This window comes from Macrobrachium nipponense, chromosome 1, assembly GCF_015104395.2.
Source record: "Macrobrachium nipponense isolate FS-2020 chromosome 1, ASM1510439v2, whole genome shotgun sequence".
In the NCBI taxonomy this organism is placed as follows: Eukaryota; Metazoa; Arthropoda; class Malacostraca; order Decapoda; family Palaemonidae; genus Macrobrachium; species Macrobrachium nipponense.
This window is the reverse complement of record NC_087200.1, coordinates 59,754,241-59,778,168: the sequence shown is the minus strand read 5'-3', so window position 1 is coordinate 59,778,168 and position 23,928 is coordinate 59,754,241. Positions and strand designations below refer to the sequence as shown.

The following is a 23,928-nucleotide window of genomic DNA, read 5'->3' as shown; positions in this document are numbered from 1 at the left end:
GTGACACCTGTTGTTCTATGGAGGAGTGATAATTATGACTTAAATTTGACAATGTCTTCGAGGGGTGCGTGAGAGAGAGAGAGAGAGAGAGAGAGAGAGAGAGAGAGAGAGAGAGAGAGAGAGAGAGAGAGCAAAATTGGTGGAGGAATAAATGGGAGTGGTTTGATGGTGGTCGTAAGCGTATGACTGTTGTGGCAATCGCCGTGTATATCAGTAGCGAGCGTCTGTTATGAGAGTCAGGAGAAGTGAGGGAGTCTGTGTCTCGGTGATCAGAGCTGGTGTTGGACAGTCAGTGTTTTGGTAGCAGTATTGAGTATTATTGATGGTCAGTTATTTTGTGTCTTTTGAAGCTGTTGTTTGAATTATTGTTGGTATGGTATGTTTGAAGGTTGTTGTGCCTGTGTTGTTGAATTTGTTGTTCTTATGAGTTCTGTTGTGTTGTAGATGAGTTATTGAGTAGTGTTGTTGGTGAGTTGTTGTGGTTCCTTGGTGTTGTGGGCGGTGTTTTGACTTGTCGTGTCATTGGTTTTTGGTGCTGATAGTGATTATTTGTGTAGTCGTCTTTTGCTGTATAGTTATTGAATTGTTGTGTGATTGTTGTCCTTGTTCGGTTGTTTGTGTATTGTGTTACGACAGCTAGCCTAGCCTAGCCTAGCCTAGCCTAGCCTAGCCTAGCTTAGCTTAGCTTAGCTTAGCTTAGCTTAGCTTAGCTATATCCAGCGGACAGCAATGCAGCTCCTCACCCTGAGTGTATGGTAAGTACAAGTGTGGTTTTGAGAGTTTTTTGGTTTTGGCTTGTAATCCCGCCACATTATTTATTGGCATCCAACGTGGGGCTGCTGGCGTGGCAGCTGCAGGACAGTTGGTGAGGTGGGTTGTATGATTGGTGAAGGAAAATGAGTATGGAAGGTTTGACTGAAGTAGAGAGGCTGAAGGAGGAGTTGTGGTTATTGAGGGAAGCTAAGGAAAGAGTGGAAGAAGAGAATGAGAGGTTGAGGGTAGAGTGTGAAGAGCTGAAAAGCGAGTTAGAGGAATGCTAAGGAGTGTGAAAGTGGAAATGAAAGAAGAGGTGAAACGAGCGGAAGAGAGAATGGTTGAGAAAATGGACGAAGAATTAGGAGTAATTACAAATGCAGTGCAGGAGATGATGAAGGGATTCATTGGAGAGGGAGCAGTAGGACGTAGGCCTACTGGGTCTTGTGACGGGCCAGGAGTGGTAAAGAAAGTGGAAGAGCGAATGGAGGAGAGTATGAATGACGAAGGTGATTTGGTTGTGATAAGTAAAGGAAAGAAGAAGACACAGGATAAGGATAAACCTGAGGACAAGAATAAGAAAGGGGTTTGAGGAAAAGAAGAAGACTAAGGGAAAGAAGGCTAGTAAGGATGATGGACAAGATGAAACTAGGATTGAATACGTTGGGGAAAGGGCTGAGAGTGATTTAGATAGTGGTGAGTGGGAACAGGTAGGTAGAAAGAAGAAGGGTAAGAAGAGTGTAATCAAGAGCATGGATATTAGTATGGAAGTTGATTTGTTGTATTCAGATGAGGTTAAGAGGGATCAGAATGGAAGTAGTGAAAGTGAGAGTGAGAATGAGCAGGAAGTACGAAAGGCTGTGTATATGAGAGAGGCACCCCGATGTGCATAATACAAGGAATAAGGTAGTAGGGATATAGGGGATTTTTTTAAGGATATAGGAAGTATTGTGTGGCTAAGTATGGGGATAACGAGAGTCTGGGCAAGAGAGTTGGGTAGCTTTTTGACGGGATTTTTGTTAAGTATGTATGGGGTAGTGATGAGTGTGGGGAATGTGCCATAGAGTGTGAAAGCCAGGATTGTGGAACAGGCAAAGAGGATAAAGAGTACGTTAGGTATCGGAGAAAACATGGTTTTGAAGAGGCAAGCATGAATGTTGCTGAGTTGTTGTCAATGTATGTGCGCAGGTTTGAAACATTAGTTAGGAAAAAGTTTGGCGACTAAATGAGTGTAAAGAGTTAGTGAGGAAGTTGTTGGCGACTGTGCCTGAGAGTGTGTATGAGTTTATAAATCTGCAACGGAAGGAGAAAATGCGATGGACAAATGAGAGGTTAGTGTGGAATGATATTTTAGAGATCGCTGGGGATTATGAGCTAGATAGGTGTGTGAGAGTAGAAGTGTCAGCGTCAGGACCAAAGTAAATGAGGGTATGCTTGAGTTTAAGAGCTATAGGGAGGCAATTTTAGAAGGGCCGAGGCGAATGGCAGAGCGAGTGGTTGACAGGAGCATTAGAGCAAGTAATGTAAGTATGGTGAAACCTGCGAGAGAGAGGAGTGCGAGTGTTGGAAGGTTAGGGTCAGTTAGCTGTGAGCGAGGGCAGTAGTGTTATAGATGTGGGAAGCCAGGACAAAAGAAGAGTGAGTGTCGGTGGGTGTTGGGAGCATGTTTCGGGTGTGGGCAAACGGGCCATTTAGTGAGTGAGTTTAAGAAAGATAGGGATATTTATATTAAATGTTACAGGTGTGGACAGATAGGGCTTATAGCTAGTGGATGTCGGGGTACCCGTATGAATGTGGTTTTCAGCAACTGTGGAAAGAATGGGCATTATGCTAGGAAATGTAAAGAACAGTGTGCGAAGTGTGCTGAATGTGGAATGAAAGGTCATGTGGCAAGTGTGTGTAGGCAAAAGAGGATGAGTCAGGCTGGGAATTCGGGAAAGGAGGTGTTAAGGAGATTCAGTTGGGTGGGTCCTCTAATGTGCAACAGTATGTTTGGGAGAATGCGATGAGTGAATTGTTAAGGGTGAATAAGTATGAGTCGAGTGTAGTGAACAAATCAGTCTGGGAGATCGACAGGTAGTGTTGGTTGAGTATGGAAGAAGCAGAAGAGTGTAGAGAAAGGAAGTGGAAGGAAGAAGGGTGAACGGCTTGGCAAAGGTATTGGTAGTAGGGTGCGAAGAGTTGATAAAGCGTGTAATACGGATGACTTTGAGGGAATGAATGATAGTTATAGTGTATGTGGGTTTGAAGTAACAGGGATAAATGAAACTTCAGTGGGAAGGGAACCTAGTAGTAAGAAGGTAGTTGAAAGTGTGGATAAATCTTTGCAAGAGTTTGACAGAAGTATGGATGAACTGAGTGGTTTGGTAGCAGAAATAGGGGAAATGTTGGGACCAGAGCTTAATGTCGATGAAGTAGTGAATGAGATTGGGAGGATAGTGGTGAGGGACATAATGGGAATTTGAATGAGAGTGGTTTGGAAGAAGTGAATGGCAATGTAACTGAGAGAATGTATGAGGGTCCTCAAACAAGATCCAGGGGGCCTGCATCCGAGCATCTTTGGGCGTTGCGGAAAGCAATTTAGTGTTGGTGTTGTGAGTGTAAGGAGATGTCAAATGTAACGGGGAGGTAATATGGAGGAGGGATAATGGTTACTTAAATTTGACAATGTCTGAGAGAGAGAGAGAGAGAGAGAGAGAGAGCCACTTATTTAATAGCCTAGGCTATTTTCAAAGTAGATATAAAATTCATGCTTGTCTTTGCAAACTTTACTTCTTATTTTTAACAATTTTTTAGAGCAAACCCAGGTGTTTACAATTGCCTATTCTGCAGTTAGCAGCTCATTTTAGATAGTCAGCACCTCTGATGATAGTTTGTCTTTCTTTGTATTTAGGTGGGCAGCATGGGTCTTGTATCAAAATAAGAGTAAACTAGGTTTCCAAATTATACAGTTTTCTGAGTTTAGTGAGTTGAAAAATGGGTTTTTATACTAACAAGGGGTCATGAATTGGACCTGAATCTTGTGTAATAGTTTCATTTACTAATTGAGCTTGTCAGAATACATCAAATTCATCTACAAGGTGTAGGTGTCAGGCTCCAAAGTGCTCTGTATTGAAGGAATGGAATATGGGTTATGAGGAGGAGAATAAATGCCTCCCTCCTAAAAACTGATGAACCTTAATTAAAATGCAGATGGAGATTCCAGGAATCTATACCAATGAAGAATTAACATCCATATTCCATTCAAAAGCAAAAGCAATGGAGAAATCCCCAAATTCATGCCTCCAACTCTAACTTAGGATGCATATAATTAGACATTTTCTTCATATGCTTGAGGATTACGTGTCTCAACTGGGAGATGATTTCCTTTGAGACCACAGACTTACATGTGCTGGTGGCCAACAAAAAACGCTTGCTCCCTTTGATGTGAAACTCAACCTTTCAAGAGATTAATCCAAATCTGTAACTGTGTCTATGGCAGCGGTCATTGTAAGATTGTGGAGTCGTTTGAAGCTAGGAGAAGATTGACTGTTTTTGTAAGCAAGCCTATGTATGGCAAACAGTCATTCTTCCTGTCTTCAGTGTGGAATATCATGCTGAAAAGAGCTTAGAGTTCAATTACAAATTGTAGAATTGAGTGAGAGGAGAGTGAAGGGTAAATTTTTGAAAATGCTTGTTCTTGAGGCTCATAATCCAAGATATTTGAAGACTAGACATACATCTTGCAATGTGTTTTCAGAGATTTCAGTTGAACCTCCCTTTCTAATTCTAACAAATCCAGTGCAGCTTACTAGGAGAGCCAAGTTATACAACTCTGCTCTCAATCACTTTTGCTGGAGCTGGAGCAGATCTGTATCTTTTAAAGATATGCTGAAAACTCATCTAGTAGCATGGAAATATAGTGTTTACTTAGGTTCATGATGACTTAAGCTGCCTGTCTTGATGAGCCAACACTATACGTATCGTCTCCGTGTGTTTATGTTAATGAGTCTGCAGTTCCAATGAACTGAAGAAAATGAGGTTGTCAAAGTGGTCAAACAAATCATAAGGGATGTTGGAACACTTTTCAGACATGATAATAGCCAACTGTTTAAATGGCAGGAAGGCAATACCTCCAGATCATCTAGGAGATGAATGCACTGTTTTTCACATTGCATAGTCCCAGAAAGTGGAACCGTAGTTTGATGGCCTTTGGAATGTTACACATTTACCAGAAAAAGGTCATCTTTTGGTAGAGCTAAGACCCAACTGCTGAAGGAATCACCCACCAAGTTCTCTAACTCTAGAACATGTATGGGAATCAGTGTCACATTTTATTCCTATGTCTACTTACGAATTTCCAAAGTGAGAGCACATCACTGGAGATTTTATACTGCCTTCATCTTGAGGTACACCACTGTGGAGTTGCCTGACATTATCCGTACTGTTTCATTGGACAGGTTGCCTGCAAATGAAAGAAGGACCAAGAATTGTCCTTCATACCAACAGGTTAATGTGGAATTTCAGGTCTATATCAGGCTATCAACCTAAAGTCACAAGACCAAACATGTAGGAACTTCGACCTTACCTTTAAAATTTTCTGAAAACAGCAAAATGATAGATAACAGAAAGATTAACAGAAGAACAGTGTAGTTTTATACAAGAACATTGTGTGATTCGGATCATTTTATGAACCAGCTTTGTGAGAAATCTTGAAAGTAAAGGGAAAAACTGTTATAGAGTATGTAAGTTGGAGAGTGACTAATTTAGTGGAGAAGTGAGTTTGAGACCAGGGTGTTATGCCTCAGTTGAATATCATGATAGAAGGAGTGATGTGAGAAGTCAGTGGTTGGATAGATGTAAATGCAAAGATTTGGGATGAGAAAATGAGTTGTGAATGGAGTGAGGAATTGTTTCAGAATAGTGAAGAAAAAGGAGGCATTTGAGAGTGAATGTTAATATGGAATGTGGAGGAATAGAAGTGGTTGATTTGTTTAAATATTTGGTAGGAAATGTGATGAATGCCAGTATAGTTGAGGCAAGAAAGATGTTAGGATGTGTGCTGTAAATTGGGAAGACTTATTTGCCTATGTAAGACAAAGCAGGTAAGTATGAAGGATTGTTTTATTAACTCCATTTTATGGAAATGAAGTGTGGGTATTGAAAGCAAATGAATGGAGAATGGTTGAAACTGGTGGTTTACTGTGATGTATACGCTCTCAAAGAAGAACCGATACGCGATAGTTTTTGTGAAGGTAGTACCTACATAGGAGAGGTATAAAAGTTTGGTATTAGGTGAATACAAGATGGAGCAGTGTACTCTCTTGTGTATTTAACCACTGTCTCTTCCAGGTCATCAGAAATAAAAATAGAATTAAAGTAATTTTCAAGGGTAGAATATAAAAAAATATGGCATTGTTGCAACATTGCTGACGCAGCTTAGTCTGCAGTGGTCCCAGTATTACTAAAGGTGAAGATGTGTTATCATCATGTAGAATATATCGTAAACAAAACATATAAACAGCATTTGTTTTTATAGAATATGTGTGATTTGGTAAGTATAAATACTGTATTCTACAAGAGATATGTAACTGTAGTGCTGGAACCAAACCTTCACATTTAATGAGGATCAACTATAATGTAGTTCCTCATACCCATTCATTTTTTGTGACCTAAGAAAAGTAGTCCTTTAGGAATGTGAAAGCATGTCTATTTATACAAGTTCCATTGTGATGTAAAGACGTTGTCACTTTTACTGTTTGTAAGTGATGATTAACTCAGTAGTAAGACTTCTTGTGTAAAATGTTGTTAACAACTTTATGTGTAAATTTGGTTATAATTTGTGGTTGACTAAAATACTTTCATTTGGTTTATAGTAATCACTTCAAAAATGCTTTTAGTAATGTGAATGTCAGATTTTGAAGGGACCTTTAAAGGTTTGTTAGTAATAATTGTTGGCACAATTTTTATCATAATAAGCCGTTTTATTTTAGACAATTCCTTTTTGGGTTAAATAATATGTATATTAGCTTTCCACGGTATTGCAGGTCAGGAAAGGCATACCAGTGGTTATTTGTGCCAGAGCAAAGATTACCGATTCCTCCAAACTGATAATTTTGGAGGTGCCGCTCATTCCTCTGCTACTTTGCCTGACTTGAATGACGACCTTCTGGTAGACAAAGAAGATGGAGTCTTGGGAAAAGTAAGTACATCATTTAATATTTTTTATTTTAAATTGTTAAATTCTCTCTCTCTCTCTCTCTCTCTCTCTCTCTCTCTCTCTCTCTCTCTCTCTCTCTCTCTCTCTCTCTCTCTCTCTCTCTCTCTCTCTCTCTCTCATATAGTTTGGCAACAGAAGCTGATTGTTTGGTGACATTTTATTAGTTAAAGAAATGTAGCTAATTGATGTGAAATATGGTCAGGTCAGCAAAAAGCTGTGATTATATCACCAGGAAAGTACAAAGATAAATAGTTTTAAGTGAATAATTGCTTTTAGTTCATTGGTGCCTGGTTTTGAAGATATATGTGATTGCAAAATAATGCATCAAATTTGCATGTAGTTTGTTAAACTAGGGCAAAAATGTAATTTGTTCTGACAGGAATACAACTCTATGCTTTCATAAATAGAGTTACTCATGCAAGGTGCTCTTTGGCTGTTTTGACTCAAAACAAAATCCTAACACCTAGACTTATGGCCTGACCAGATCTTTTGAAGTCTCCATCTTCCACTGTGATCTCACTCATAGGGGGGTTAGTGCTGTCAGGGCACTTGTGTGGTGCACTGTAAGTAATTACATAGGTTCTATGCAGCATCCTTTTGGAAATTAGCTGCAACATCTTTCATGCCTTTTACTGTACCCCCATTCATATTATCTCTCCCATCTTCTCTGACAGTTGTTTCACTGCTGAATGACCTCATAGGTCCCGGCGGTTGCTGTTGGTCTAAATTCTGTATTTCAATTCCACTGTGTTCTCAGCCATGGGTGCATCCAGTTTGTCTTCAACTCTCCCATTTTTATTGCCAAGTTTTTCTTTGCAACAGGTGTGTGAAATTTGTTTTATGTGTACTTTTATTGCATTGCTGATTGTGCTTATTTTCCTTCCTGTAGACATTTCGTGCTGATTGTGAAGTGCAGTGTGTTTTTTTGGGGAAGGAGGTCTCTTCTGTGTTTTTTTCTCTGTGTTGTTGAGCATCCTTTGTCAGCCCCAGTGTGAAAAATGGCTACTTTGGTTCCAGCCTCCCTAGACCTCTCCCTCCTGCATCTAACTCTCCATCTGCAGGTTGAGGAATAATGTTATGCTCGAATGATTCAAGAAGTAGTAAGTGAAATTCAGCAGTGCAGAGGCCTCCACCATAGAGTTCAGACTAGCCAGAACAATTTTGAGCCATCTTATGGTTTGAGAAATGCCATTTGGCATGGTTGGCAGAGATTAAGAATGCAGTCCAGCCAGAAAGATGGCCTGCCTTTATGATGTACTTAGGCTAGTCAAAAAAGGCAATCTCCTACATCATGTATCAGGGGGAACTCATCCTCAGATGTCAGAAAGATTTCCTCCCATGTGCAGAGGTACATTTTGCAGGAGTTGGCTATTCATGCAGAATAGCCAGCTTCAGAACTACTTGGCCAACTTTCCCCACTCGAAAGACTGCAGAAGATCATAAAGGTCAGGAAAGAGGAACTGAGGGACACCCAGTTCTCTCAGGCCTTTTCCTCACAAGTTTCCCACCAACCAAGACAGAGTGCTGGTAGAGACATCCTACTGGGAAGGCAGAGAAATTCCAGTGGAAGGTGTTCATTCTCAAGCCCCAGGTAAAGACAGCATGCTTTCAGCAGCGGCCCCCACCAGAAGTGCGAATGTGGCCCCTTGGACCATTTGGTCTTTCCAGCCCCCCCATAGCTGGAGAAACAAATCAGAGAAAAAGAGGAGGATCAAAGTGAGAAGCAGACTCATGAACAGTGCCAGTTCTACATCGGGTACAGGCTACCCTTTGGACCCACAAGAGGAAGTAGAGAAAGGGAGAGGGACATGGTCTTGGACTTATGCTGGACACTGCGTCATGGTGAATCTTCGCAAGTCTGAGTTGGAACTGAAGACCCGTGTCAAGTACCTGGGAAGGACACTTGGTACAAAGTTAGTAAGAGCCTTCCCTTCAAAAGAAAGGATAGCAAGTTAATGGAGGAGGTAACGGAAGATCTAGATTGGTGGAGGGACTCGGCCAACCTGACATTGAGAGTCCCATTCAGCAAGCTGCTGCCAGAGATGTTGGTATTCTCCAACACATCCCAAAAAGGTTGGGGGGGCACACCTCAATGGAGGGTGCACTTTGGGGATGTAAGCCCCAAGGAGAGAGCAGAACACACAAACATCTGGGAGATGAGAGCAGCATGGTTGGTTATCCAACACTTCAAACACTACCTCCAGGGTCACATGGTGGTTGTGATGAGCGACAATGTGACAGTGCTTGTCCACAAACAGGGCAGAACGGTCTCTCCTACCGTATGCAAGTTGGCAGTAGTGATGCATGAGTGGACAGCCTCACAGGACTGGGCCTGATGGCCAGGTCATGCTAGGAAACAGAAACAGTGGCTGACCTACTAAGCAGGAAGGATCACTTTGTTGGGATGCAGTGGTACCTGAAGCAAAGACTCTTAAACAGCCTTCTAGATCTGTGGCAGGGCATCACGATTGATGTGTTTGTGATAGCCGCAAATGTGAAGTTACCAGTGTGCTTTTCCCTGATACCAGACCAGAAGGCAATGATGCAGGATGCCTTCCAACATTCAGGGGACAACATGGACATGTGCACCCTCCTTCCATTCATTCAACTGAAAAGGGTACTACACAGATTCTACAAGTCCCAGATTCTACTGATGACCCTGGTGGCTCCCCTGTGGCCACAAGGTGAATGGTATGCTGACCTGATGGTGAAAGACCCAAAAGTTGCCCAACCGCTCAATCTTATGGTGCAGAAGTACAACGAAAAATGCTATTGGAATGTAGCTGCCCTCTTGCTTCATGGTTGGAGACTATCCAGCAATTCCTCCGAAAGAAGAAATTTTCTAGAGACTCTTCAGCAGTCATTACAGATACCTTCAGACCCTCTTTGATCGGGGTCTACCAGAGAATTTGACAGAATACTGCTGTTGTAGGCGTTGTCAGAGGGGCCTCAATCCCCTTAAGACATCTTTGAAGAACATTGTAGACTTCCTCGTCTTTATTCTTCATGAGGCATGGAAAGACCCTGTTGGTAATGGCCATCTATAGCTGCAGGGCAGCCCTCACTGAGGTCTTTGGGCTGAGGGGCATCAACCTCTCCAAGCCTTGGTAGTTGTCAGCCATCATCCTAAGTGGGTTCCATAAGAATTGCCTCCAAGAGAGAGGAGTCCCCCACATGGGGAGCCCCCCTATAAACCCCTTTGGCAGGCTTCAGACAGGAACCTTACCCTCAAGACCCTATTCCTTCTGGCATTTTCCTCTGCCAAGAGGGATGGGGAGCTGTACAGTCTCTTGTCCCAGAAGTTTATGCCTGAGTTTGTGGCAATGACTCGAGGCCCCTCAGCCCCAGGCCTTAGATTCGAAGGTTTCTTGCATCCCTTCTGTGAAGGACTTCATGGAGGGGGGGGGGGAGGGGAGACAGTGCTATTGCTTTGTCCAGTGAGAGCCCTAAACCAGTATCTAAAAAGGATGGCACCACTGAGACCCAGGTGCAAGAGGTTTTGTGTTAGTATGGGCAGAACAAAGAAGGAAGTCATACAAGGGCCTACAACTCCTAACAAGAACACACCAGTCTCCAGGAAAGATAAAAGCCAATGACATCAGGGCCATTCCCCCTTATGTGGCATACAGAAGGAACCACTCCCTCCTACAGGTATGAGGGCAGGAGTATGGAAGTGCTAAACCATGTTCACACCCTTCTATGCGAGAGACTTAGCCCACAAGTCCCTAGACATGTACAGCATTCAGTAAAAGTCTTGTGATCCAATTTAAGTTATTTTTATCTGAAAGTCACTAACTGGCAACTCTTACCTTCACATTCCAAATGACGCTAAGTTGCAATGACGAAACATTTTGCAATTCTACTCAACAAAAGATACAGTTCACTAAGCTTGGTTTTAAAGTAGAAATGCTATATTTTTCTATCAAAATATCAGCCAGATCATTATAAAAATATTAACACAAGTCATTTTTAATTATGGTAAATATGAAATTAAGTAAATCACCTCTGCATAGGGAGCCAGAAACTCCAGATTCTCCCCTTTTTCTGCTTCCAAAAATTCTGTTCAGCCACCGATGAAGGTAGCTCACTCCTATCAGCGGACAAATGTCCATGGGATTCATGATCGCCCAATCCTACAACCACGGCACCTATGTACTCTGATGGCTGTTGCTGGCTGGTTCTTGAATAGCCACCAGGAGAATGTGAATGTCTAAACCTTTCAATGCTCCTTGATCTAGAGCGAGAACACCATCTATTCCTCTAGGATGATGGCTCCCTTGAAGTAGAATGTATGTCATCACGGTTTCTACTATTGTCCACAGTGGCTGTTGGGGAAGTTGACCTTGATCTACTGGTCCCAGGCCGAACCACCACTTCTCTGTGTATTTGGCGGGGTTACCAATGCTGCATTATTGGACTTTTGTTCATACGCGAACAAACCTTTGGTCTTAATAATAGGATAATTTTCTAGCGCCTAGCTGGATCCGGTTAAACAATCGTAGATTGAAAAGCAAGGAATCTGTGAGATCTGGCAAAGCATGTGTATCTCAGGTGAAAACTGGTCAAAGACCGCGCACCCACGCTACCGCGTTTCGTCTTTTTCTTGACCGCCTGGGTGATAGTTGCGGTTGCTTACTCTTGGCCATTTACCCGGTTTTTTTGCCCATTTTCGCTATTTTGCTTGTCTGTGTGTGTGTGCGCTTGTGTTATTATGGCTTCCTCTGCGTCGTCTCAACCTCGCCAACATGTGTGGCCGGGAACTCAAGGTTTCATGTGTTCTCGTTTCCTGGCTTCTTCGGCTACGGACCCACACTCCACATGCAGGTGTGAAAATGTAGTTGCATCTGTCGGCACCAAAGATGTGAGAGTGGAAGGAGGCTGTGATGTCACTGTGCTTGATGGAAGACGCTGTGTAGAAACTGTTGGAATCCCTGTAGGGCCTGCAAAGTTAATTCCCAAATTCTGTGGCATTGGAATCATATGTGCCACTGCAGCTGTCTTAGCATTCGCCCCCATAAACTGCAGACAAGGAGGAGGGGAGGGACACTTCATAGTCGGAAGACGCGGAGGGAAGTGTGATTTCATATAGTAAGACAACAATCCATCTGAGATTGGTACCCCTGATAGGCCTAAGGCCATACACATTCCCTCCATCCTCTGTGTATCGGGGGCTGAAACATATGACAAAGATGGCGATGCTCCCCCTCTCCCCAAAGGGAAGGAAGGAGCATAATTAGGTACAAAATATACCCAAAACCCTTCCTGATGCTTCCAACAACGACTCATTAGAAGAAACCGAAGGGGTATGGGAAGCATCAAATCCAAGTGATGAAACATATGGAACAGCATGATGCAGAGTCGGAACAAAAGAGGCTTAAGACGCTTGGTCATCCAAAGATGGTGGCGTCTCATTTCTCTTGTACAGGCCATTCTCATAAAACTTTTTCATTGTTCCACTGACCAACAACGACAAATTGAACATGGATCAGTAACTGCACCTACTGCATGTTGGGGGAGGATCCGTAGACACTGAAAATAAAAATTTCAAACAAGGAAACCCACTTGCCCCAGGGCATTCCTTTGTTTCTTGCAAGATCCCGAAGAAGCTTTGTTGGCGAGGCAAAATTCTCTTTGATCTCTCACAACTTATACAAACCTACAGGATCACACACCCAGAGAAAAGATAGGAAAATGGGCAAACTAAACCAGCTTTAAAAAGATAGAGAGTAATCATGTCCTCTCTGAAAGGTGGTAAGAAAGTAACTGATGAGCACACGGGTTGTCCAAGGCATTGTGGGAGCTCCCAAATACCCTGTGAGCAAGTACAGATGCCAATAGTCCCTGGATCTCACTAGTTTTTTTTTATTCATTTTATTGGATTTCCAGCTGGCGCTATAAGATTATCCTAATGTTAAGACCAAAGGTTTGTTTTGTATATGAACAAATAAGATTTAATACTGAGTGGTTACTTGAGAACAACGCTTGTCCAGTACAAAAATAAAAAAAGTTGCATGCGTTTTGCTGCATAGTGTACACCCTGGACCCCTTAGTCACACCCCGTGTCTAAGGTGTAGAACCCTACCCCCTCATATGTTGGGTGGACAAGCTCTGTCACAGGGACTTCAGAGTACCAACCAAGATATTGAAAAGGACTGGTGAGTACAGGAGGTTGTCAGTAGTTGGGTAGTGTCTAGGCCTGTGTGTACATGGGGCATGCCCATCCAGGTTAGTAGGGGCTGATTGTCCTCCCACAGAGTAAGTCCCCATTATGAAATTGTAGGTTTGTATTCCCATGATAATAAATAATAAATTTAAATTGTATTACAGTGGTCCCCCCTTATTTGCGGGAGATGTGTACCAGACCCCCGTGAATAGTTAGAACCCGTGAATAGTTGGAACCCCAATAAAGATACTTAAAATGGCCTATTTTGTTAGTTGAAACTCAAGAAAAACCCACTAAAATTTTTACACTTGGTTTTTTTAATAGTTTTATCACAAACAGTGCATTTATGATGATATTGATTAAAAAACCAGGAATTTGTGGATATTTCCCATAGAAAAATACTGCGAATAGATGAATTTCCCACGGATAATGGGGGTATATGTTCCAGAGAGATCCGCGAATGTGTGAGTCCGTGAATCCGGAGAATGCGAAAACAGGGGCTCACTATATTTGTATTTTCCAAGGATACAAACCTACTTTTTCATAAGGGTAGTATTTATCCACCTCATCTGCCCCCTCTGATAGTTGATCTATTCCCAAGCAAGTATGTTAGACTGGCTGCAGAGGCCGATTCACACAGTGGAAGAAGGGGACTTCATGAGGTCGGGTCAGGCCGTAGGCTTAGGCATTAGGATTTTTGAGTTGAGAGTGAGTACTAACTCCATTTATAAAAGTGTAGTCTGTATCCTAGAAAAAAATACAAACTACATATAAAATTCTTATATTTGTTAAAAGAGCTGCTTTTTTATAAAGTTTGGCTTGGAACTAATGAAACCTTGAGCACTGTGAGTATCAGTTTCACTTACTTAATCCTCTTTTTAAGCATAATTCATTATTTAAATCTGTATTATTAATCCTTAGAGTTTAATGTTTAAGAATATGCATTCCCCTGAATTGCAAGTTTTTGTAGATTAGTCTTCTCAACCATATTTGGCAAGAAGTAAACATGAAAATAAAAGTTATTTCCTTACTGGAATTTCTCTATTCACTGGTATGAGAGGCAAACTGACTAGAAATTGTAGTCGGCTCTTCAGAATCTAGGTAGGTAATGTCAGCCCCCTTCAATTATTTGTATTTACCTGTCATTGTAAGTTTATAAATGTACCCAGCAGATTGTTGGAGAAACGCCCTTGAATTTTGTCTAAAAATGTTGTTATTAAATCTCTAAATACAGTAAAGTAGTGGGAATCCTAAGAGTATCAGAAATGATAAGATTTTACCTCATAGGAGGGACAAAGTTTTTAGGTATGGCTATGATGACTGACTAAATTTGGTCAAGTCACTTTGACTAGTTAATGGTTACAATAAAGGAACCAGTCTAGAAATCTGTGAAGGTGGCATCTGGTTGTAGCTGCTGATTTGATGTGTTGTTAATATCATAACTTCTGAAAGTCCCAACTGGTGGTTACTTATGGCTAGATAAGTTACAGAATAGATACCTGACTATTCTTGCTTTGCAATCATATGGTGAAATACTTTCATCTTTGAAGCAAGTTAAAACTCAACCAGTGTATGGCCAAGAATGTCATGTCAGTCCAAAACTGAAAAAATTAGATCCACATTCGAGCCTTGAAATATACTTGTGTATTTAGATAATCACCCACTGAAAGTCTGAATTTAGGCTAATATACTCTGTAGAACCTAGAAGGGCGAAGCTTTGATTATTAATACTACAAATACTTATGAATATATCACACTTTTACTGTACAGTATATTTGATTTTTGTTCTGATGGGAATACAAACTGACGTTTTCATAAGTGGAGTTACTTGTGCAAGGCATGCTTAACTCCATTTCTGAAAGCTTAGGTGTGTATCCTAGGAAGAATAGAAATGACATTTAAAATTTATTTCAGACCTTTACTTGCATTGTTTTATATGGTTTAACAGTTTTCTGTATTAGAGTGTTACTTATTTTCCTTGCTTTCATCACTTTTAACAGAGCTTTCGTTTGATTCTTCAATATCTCCTGTAGTTTCAAATACTTTTCTGGCCATAAGTGGATTTGTTCTTATAGGTCTATCAGTTTAGAATACTGAAGGAGTCACAAAGTTAGTAAAGCTAGATTTAGGCTCTGTATATATAATTTGTTGTATTTTAACTAAAACTATTGAAAACTTCATAAGATTATTTTGAATATTGTGTGTTTTTAAAGTTGTTAGGTATTGTTTCCAGATAAATTATAAATATTCTTAGGATTCCATAATGAGGGGTAGCTTGTGTTTTGTTGTTTGTGAGTATTTATACCATTTAAAAAAATGATTATTTAAGGCACATTGGTCATGGGTTGAATAGAAGGTTAATCAAAGAAGTTAGGTTAAAGGTTCTTTATGTACAGACTGAAAAAATTAGAGAAAATTATTTCAGCGATTAGGCTGTATGCTATTCATGCAAAGACTGAAGAAATTAAACTTTGATTATTTACACCTTGATGGGACTTGGTCTGCAATTTTTTAATTACTCGTAGTTAATATAAGGGTTAGTGTTTCAGTGAGGTCAATAGTATTGTAGTACAGGTATCTGTAATTTATTCGTATGTTCTGCAATTCACTTCATGGCCATTTTCTCCTCTGACTGTCAATGCTTTATTGGTGACATGCAGGTGTTTCATTGCAGCTGGGTGTGGTGTGTTTTCCAGGACTGGCTCATCCTGGCTTTGCAGCTGGAGAAGGCACGCTTTCCAAGTCACTACTGGCGTGTGTAGAACCACACTCCTCTCTCATCCCTTCTACTAGACACCCCAATATTGATTTGCCTCTTATGGGTCTTGGAGTGGGGGGGCTGGATTCCCCCTCCTCAACTCATGGTTCTTATCATACCCAACCCTCTGAATCTCTCCGATCTTACTGTATGGAAACTATGAATCAAACTCCAGCATCTCAAAGAAAAGATTTCTCACTTTGTGGCCAGCAATCTCACTCCAAGATTTGTCGTGATGCTTCATCTGCCTTACAGCCAGTTGACCACCTGAACTGTGATCCTCCTCCATATCATGGTCGTCATGAACTGTTAATTCAGCAAGCCGGAGCCTCTGGAATGCAGTCATTACCTGCACTGTCTCATCCTGCCGAGCAGGGTGCTGCAATGCTTACTAGTCCACCTCTTTCTCCTAAGCTTGCCAGTGATATGCCCTTACCACGGCCACCAATGTGTCGTAATCCGCACCACCCGACTGTTGCATGCAGGAAATGTAACAGTGTCCGTACTAGTAACAGACAGAATGCAGCAATTCTTGTTCGACGTGCCAATTCTAGTGCTGGCCAGGTTAACAGGAACTCTGCACCTGTTCCTGGAAGCCAGAGTTTACTAGATACTGATGATGCTCCTAGTATACTAGCTCGTCTCCGTAGAGAGTGGCATTTAGGAAATATACCACCAAAATTAAAAAATCCACCAACCCAGGCTTCACCAGCTACAAGTGCAGAATCACAGCAAACTACCAGTACCAAATCTGGTAGTCAAGCAGATAATATAGCAAGTAAAAAAATTGCAGATCAGCAACAAAATAGCTTAAAGAAGGTAACATCTCCAGCAAAAATCTCGGAAATGAGTCATATTTCACCTGTTTCTAATATCTTGTTACCACAGAACAATACAAATTCTAATAGTAATTCTACATCATCAAACATTGTTAACCAGGCAAAAGAAGTGCAAAATAACTTACCAGTAGATATTTTGAATACTCATAATCCAGAGTTAGTATCTTCATCAGACAAGGACAAAAATCCTTCACAATCTTTAAATAATAGAACTGGTAGCACTGATCAAGTCAATGAAAATAATGATCGAAATCAGCAAAATAATAATGAAGATGGCAAAATTGAATTGGTTATTTTAGAAGATTCGGATCACCTTAAAACCCCACAAAATAGTCATGATAGCTCCAAAATATCTCTGCAAAATGTTATTTGATATTTCATAAATGTTAAGGACATAGTATTTCCAAAATACTTAGGTCTGTTGTAATTCTTCTATATTGTAGATGTTTATGGAGGACACTTTTGACTTTGAACAAGTCAGATATGAAAGATATCCGTCCAATGTTGGTGTGTCTCATTAAATGTTTATGGAATATTGAAAATCAATTCATATATAGTTTGGTACAGAAATTGTAGAAACTTTCATTTCAAAGTATTAAACTTGAGAATCTCCAACTCTTATTAAAGACTGTGACAAGCTTCAAATTAATAGTCAGTGTCAGTCATGAAAGGTTGACAAGAATTGCTGAGGTACTGCATCGTTGAAGGTAAATATTATACAGCTTCCTGATTCTGTTGAGTTACAGCATCACTTTCAGCTGTCAAGGTAAATATGTAAATGTGTAGTGTCCTTATTTACAGCTCCCTAGTAACCAAGAATAGTTAAAGTTTATGACCCTGGAATTTTTTAAAGATAAAATATTTAAATCTTTATAATCCATTCTGGAAGTAAATTAGTATAATGTTTACCATAGTTAAGCTTATTGTTCCTTTATGCAATATTTTAAAGGCACATCATCATATTCTTTTCACCTTACATGTTGAGGTTGTATTGTTTTCTGTTGGAACCTTTGATGTCATGTGCTGTCATAATTGAGCAATAACGTTTTAATAAATGAATTCATGCTATCTTTTTTGTTTTGGTGCTATATTAAGTCAAATAATGCTTTGAAACATTTTTCTTTGTAATAGAGTCCTAAATGTGGTATTCTGTAGAGTTAGGTTCTTCTTTTTAGTATGTTTTCCTTGTTTTTATCAGTTTAATTATAGCTTTTGGCTTGCAACCTCTTCATTGATGATCAGTCTTTTGTCTTGAACCTAAGCAAGTTAATTAGTTGCTGATATTTCCACTTCCTTTATCTGTAAATGTTATTCTTTTTCTTGAAAGCCAGGGAGAGTACATATGTAAAGGGTGGGTTACTTGAGAGAGAAGCGCTTCTAAAGCTTGAATATTGCCCATTAAGTGCATGACAAAAGCATCATGCAGGATAAAGTAGTTTGAGGATAAAACCCTACAAGCTGTAGAGCTGAATTATGTGCTGCCAGAAAAAACTGATGCTGGTTTGGGACTGCAGATAAATTGCCCTGATGGAATTAGGTATTTAGTAACCGCATATACAACTTGAGGTATGGAACAGCCTAGAAGTATTTTGAGGTGTGTTTAAATCAGATAGATGTAAAAAATAGTATTTTTGCATTTTCCACCTCCCAGTACTACTATTGTTGACCATCCATCATAATTGAGACAGAAACAGGAAACAGATTAAACACATTTAAGGGAATTTGTATGCAAGTGGGAGAGTTTGGTTGAAATTTAACAGTAAAATTGCCATGTATTTGGTAGCAAGTGCTCCTGACCCTATGACAATTTGACGTGTCGCCAACCGACGGACAGTTTGATATCAAGATTCCCTGGCCCAGGTGCTAATTGTTAGTCTTGTTAGGCAAACAGTATTGGAATTTCCCAATGAGTCATCCAACTTGATGCTTCAGGATCAGCCCTCTTGCAGTTTTTTGTACTTTATCCTTCAAGGCTGTAGTAGTTTACAGGTACTATTTTTTTTCAAGATATGTCTCACGATAAGTATCAAATTGCCCATTTAATTTTGAAATACCCAGTGTGTTTTTAAGCCTTTCATTTCTGTTTCAATGATGTAAGATTATTGACATGTTTGAAGCTTAGAGGTTGAATGGTTTATAACCTAATGCATGATTGATGAGTAACAGTGAGTAATAACAGGCTTTCAAGAAATTTTCCTGTATCTGTAGACTGTAATTTTGCACATCTTTCCAGCCACAAAGTTTTTCTTTCTTAATTTTAATATTTATAAGATCAAACATTATTTGAAGTTGATATCAATGGAAAAAGTTGAAGTAAGATATGTTTTGATGCTCCACTCCATTATGATTTCTGTTCTTTGAGGATATTTTGTCCCTGATTTCAGTATTAACAGTTGCTCAAAGGGAATTGTATACTTTAGGTTGGGCATTATCTTCACATCTAAGACTCATGTTAGGTAAGCATTAAAATGGCAGTATTTGAATCACAACCCTTTGAAAATATACTATATGAAACCTTTTATGGAAATAAACTACATGAATCCTTTTAGAAATTGTGATATGGATATTACATGTTATATGAGGCATAGAGTACAGTATGTACATAGAATTTTAGTTCATTGGTGTTAAGATGTCTTCATGTAATGAAATACATATACCTGTTTACATAAGTAACAGTGAGTTTTTTCAATATGTACGATTTAGTCCTTTACAGATACAAAAGAGATAAAAATATCTGCAGCTAATGCTTGCTTTGTTTAGATAAGATGACATCACATTAATGCTAATGTAATTTTAGTAGCTAACTTTGATTCAATGCTTTATTATGAACTTTATTTCATTCTGAAACAGTTTTTGTATAATGTAATGTATGTGCATATAATACTACTTTGCTGAGGGAAAAGTGTTTTAAAAGGTTCCTGTTACTATTCAACCAAAGATTCTTGTTCTTGATCTTTATCTTACCTTCCATTTCACTCTCGCTGGTATTTCCTAGAATTTTTATTTCAATACTATTGGTTATTGAACAAATTTTGAAAGGAAACACTGATTAGGGTGAAGTAAATGTATTATATAAAACCATAGTTACTTAATAAAGTACACTAGAGATATATTTTTATGTAACTACAATTTGTACATAATTAGTGTTTCAGAGTCATGCCCTATCACTACTTTTACCTTATTAGGTGGATATTTTGGACTCATACTATTTGTAAGTAGTGTAAAAAATGTTTGCTAGTTCCTGCAGATATATTTTATTATTCTTTTAAATGTCTTTATCTTTTTACAAAGGCATGTAATATAATTGGTAGTTGTATAGTATCAGCATCTATTTTTTCCAGCCGTATTTTCATAAAATGATTTTCTCATCAGCTTGAAACTATTCCGATACTGTTAGAATTTCTGAAGGAAATACAGTAGTGCTCATAAACTGTGGTATAATTTTGGCATATGCTATAATTATGTCTTAATGTTTTTTTTTTATGTGTGTGTGTACTTAATTGATATCAAATTTAGAAAAGGTAAAAGTATTAACTTCAGATATATTTGCTGGTTTTATTTGCTTGCATATATATTATATATGTATATGTATATGCAAAATATCATATGGTCTTTGTTGTTCCTATTCGTGAGTGTGGCATTTTCTTATCTTATACATAATGTGGTTTACTTTTCTGAATGTCATGTGGGCTACTTGATATGAAGGGAATTTATTAGTTTTGAAATTACTTTTGTAACATTTGACAGAATTAATTTCTTACTGGAGACTTGTTAGAAGGACTTTGTAAAGAAACCTTTGAAGGGCCTGTAGCATGATGGAAAGGGTTTCTTTATTTTATACTTATCATAAGACCCTATAAAATGTCTTCATTTGCTCTCTGTGCCAAATGCATCAAATATACCATTGCTTAATGGAAGTGTCACATTTAATGCTAAAATTAACAAAGATATGGTTTAATAGTTATATTTTGCTCAATTTAGCTTGCAGAAATTGTGACTATTCATGTAGAAATTAATGTTCATTGGTGTGAGATTAATAAATTTCTTTTTACCATGGTGCATCCAAGTTCATTTCAAGTGTCATCTGTTCTGAAAGAGGGCATTCTCCTCAGTGGTAGGTCCATTACTGACAAATAGTTAGTCAATTCATTCCTGTATTTGGGTAACAATAGCTATTGTTAGCAGCAGCATCAGCTTTCAACAATTCATTCAACTATTGAAGTTCCCCACAGACATTTTTAGATCTTAAGTATATAATTTTCAGTTCAGTGGTTGTAGGAAGTCGCCAAATGTCTCCTTTTACAGTAGCACTAGATGTTCTTCATTTCCAGCCTCATTATTATATATCATCATTACCATTAAGGGCTGAATGGCCTTTGCTGCCCCAGTGCTTGGTGTTACACCTAAACTTTATAAAACCAACCAACCAACCAACCAACCAATCATTACCATAAACAGATTGTGTCGGCATGCATTTTTTTTCCTACACTGCAAGTTTTTTTTTCCTTCGGTTTACTTTTTGCAATAATGATACCAAATATACTTGCTGTCCCATTCACTATTGTTAATGAAGTCATTAAAACTAGTATGTTTATAAAAATCAGAACTTTATATTTATTTGGTAAGTAAAGTTCACAAACAGTATAACGAAAATGTACCACCCTTTGTATTGGTTGTGCACTGCATTTGCCTAAAAGTCCATACTCACCATGCACAGGCACAAAGTCTTCCTCCGGCAAGAAGTAATGTCAAAGACATATGTCCATGGAACAAACATTTCCTATGCCAGCTTCAGTATTGTAGACAGGAATTAGCAGATAGGTGCCCATTTGATGGCCATATTTCCCTGAAATAATAAAGAGTCTTAAAAGTAAAAATGATGGAACAAACAGCTACAAATAATGATAAAGATTTAAATTTTTGTTTGTTAGCTCCTTTATCCAGATATGATAGCATTAAACCATTTTTAAAATGGGTAGCATTTCTAAAAGCACAGTGCCTGTAGCATTCATAACTTTTGCATTATGTAAATCCATCACCGTTTATATGTATTTTAATACCTTAAGAACAGGTGTTTGCACACCAAACACTGGATAATCATCATCTTTTTAACTTTGTAACCTTTATTGACAAGAAAACTGGTGTTTGACATGCAACCTAAATATTTAGCTTATACTCATTTGTGTTGTATTGTCAGTTAATACACTTCAATTGAAATGTGGTTGAAGGAGCATGATTTCTAGTGTTTTGGTATGAAGAAATTTTTTAGCTGTAAATTGATTTATTATTTTTTGTTAAAGGCTGGAATATGAATAGATGTTGTACTTTATAGCACAAACGTTGGCTTCCATTTATTATTATCAGCTTCTTTACCTTGGTGATATTAATTTCGTAACCCTTTCATACACTATTTTCATACTTTTAAGACTTGTTTTTGTGCTTACTATTTTCATAGAAATTGCATTTCCCATTCTTGGAAATTCTTCCTTGGCCATATGGTAGAGTGCTATAATGAGTTGCGTTTATATAAATGGATAATTAGTTAGCTTAGATCCTTAAGTTTTGACTTGTTTTTCATAAACTATGTAATCAGAAGTTTCTGGTTATGGCTAGATGTTTCATTTTATCAATTTTTATGAATTTTGACAGATGTAAAACTGTGATGAATCTCTTGTTCTGTGTAATTATAGTAAACTAAGAATTTGTGTACAACTTGGTTACATGTTGACATTGAAGACTCTCTAGAAGGGCATTCTTATACTTATCCAAAATTGCAATATTTTTTGTCTTCCAGAGTTTCATGGCTGTTTTAGATATTGATGGAGACAGTAAATAAAAGTATCTTTTTTATAATTCTTTAATTTTACTTTTAAGTTTGTAATGAAACAATGATGTGAGTATCTTATGTATAGTATTATGCATAATTCTTCAAATATCACAGGTTTATGATAATCTTAGCGTAGACATCAAACTACGTATTGGGACAAAAAAGGAAGTAATCTCTTTATTCCTCGCACATTACAGGGCAGTATTCCAAATATGCAGTACTGTGCTGCCATGACTGGGAAATAGTGCTGTTTTGTGGTGGTTAAAAAAAAGGGCAAACCTACATGCATAAACTGTGGCCATGAGCATATTGCTAGGTTCAGAGTATGGCCATTCATATGCAGTTACTAACACTGATGTACTTTCATTAATGAACAGAACAGATATGGCAGTTAAGAAAACTAAACTAGAACTAAAAGTATGAAGGTTTAAATATGTATAAAAATATCCTTAAAAAAATATTCACAGATGAGGGACTACAAGTTATAATTAAAACCAAAATACAGCAAAAGTTCAAGAACCCAAAGGACATTATTATTATTATTTTTCATTGAAACTCCCTAAAAAATGACAAATTTTTAATCAATTTGTATTTTTCATAGCTAACAAACCTGCAGTCTTAATGTTGACTGCCCACTTCTAGCTGCCCCTTTTACGTTTCACCCTGGGTTGGAAGAATGACTGATGCATCACTGGATTCAAGTGTACTCTCTTGACTTGCTTCCACTTCAGTTACGCATCGGATGCCAGATGCCATAGATTCCTTGCATTTATAAACTTTGATTGTTTTAAACCAGTTTCCAGTTGGTTCCAGAAGATTTATCCTATTGTTAAGACCTCAGGTTTATTAGCTGTGAAAAATACAATTTTATGTATGCAACTTATCAAGTAGTTACATAGCTATAGTTTTTATGTATCCATTAGCACCTAGAATTTTGAAATTTGTGGTAGTGCCATATTGTTTTGGCTAGGTGATGGGCTCCTCACAGAGCACCACAGGTGATATTGGAGGGCCCCGAATTTTCTCTGTGTGTTGCATATAAAACTTCAGTGCTCCTATTGGACAAAGAGGCTTCTCTTCGTCTTCCAAACCTACCAAGTCCGTAAGACTTTTAACGACGAAAGAACGAGGCCACGGCTTGGATGGGGTCTTGTTCTTCACCAAATATCCTAAGGTTAATGCGCATACAGCATTACCTACCTTGAGCAAAACCGCCTCTCTTAGCCATTGAGTGGAGTTCACTTACTCTCTTAGCATTGGATAAGGCTACCAAGAACAAGGTTTTCTTAGTTAAGTCTCTCAACTGCATTCAACGGCTCAAATTGTGGTTCGCACAGCCATTTGAGAACTACATCCAGGTTCCAAGACAGAGTCTTAGGATCTTTAGGT

At 38.8% G+C, this 23,928-nt stretch overlaps 1 protein-coding gene across 1 annotated transcript in view; it reads left to right on the top strand.

Moving 5' to 3' along the window:
- Positions 1-22,565, top strand: part of LOC135219339 (uncharacterized) — a 353,665-nt gene extending 331,100 nt beyond the window's left edge. Inside the window, 2 exon segments of the mRNA XM_064256015.1 lie at positions 6,762-6,934; positions 15,790-22,565. Coding sequence (XP_064112085.1) covers positions 6,762-6,934; positions 15,790-17,085 — 1,469 coding nt within the window. The 3' untranslated portion in view covers positions 17,086-22,565.
- Positions 22,566-23,928: the final 1,363 nt, after the last annotated feature.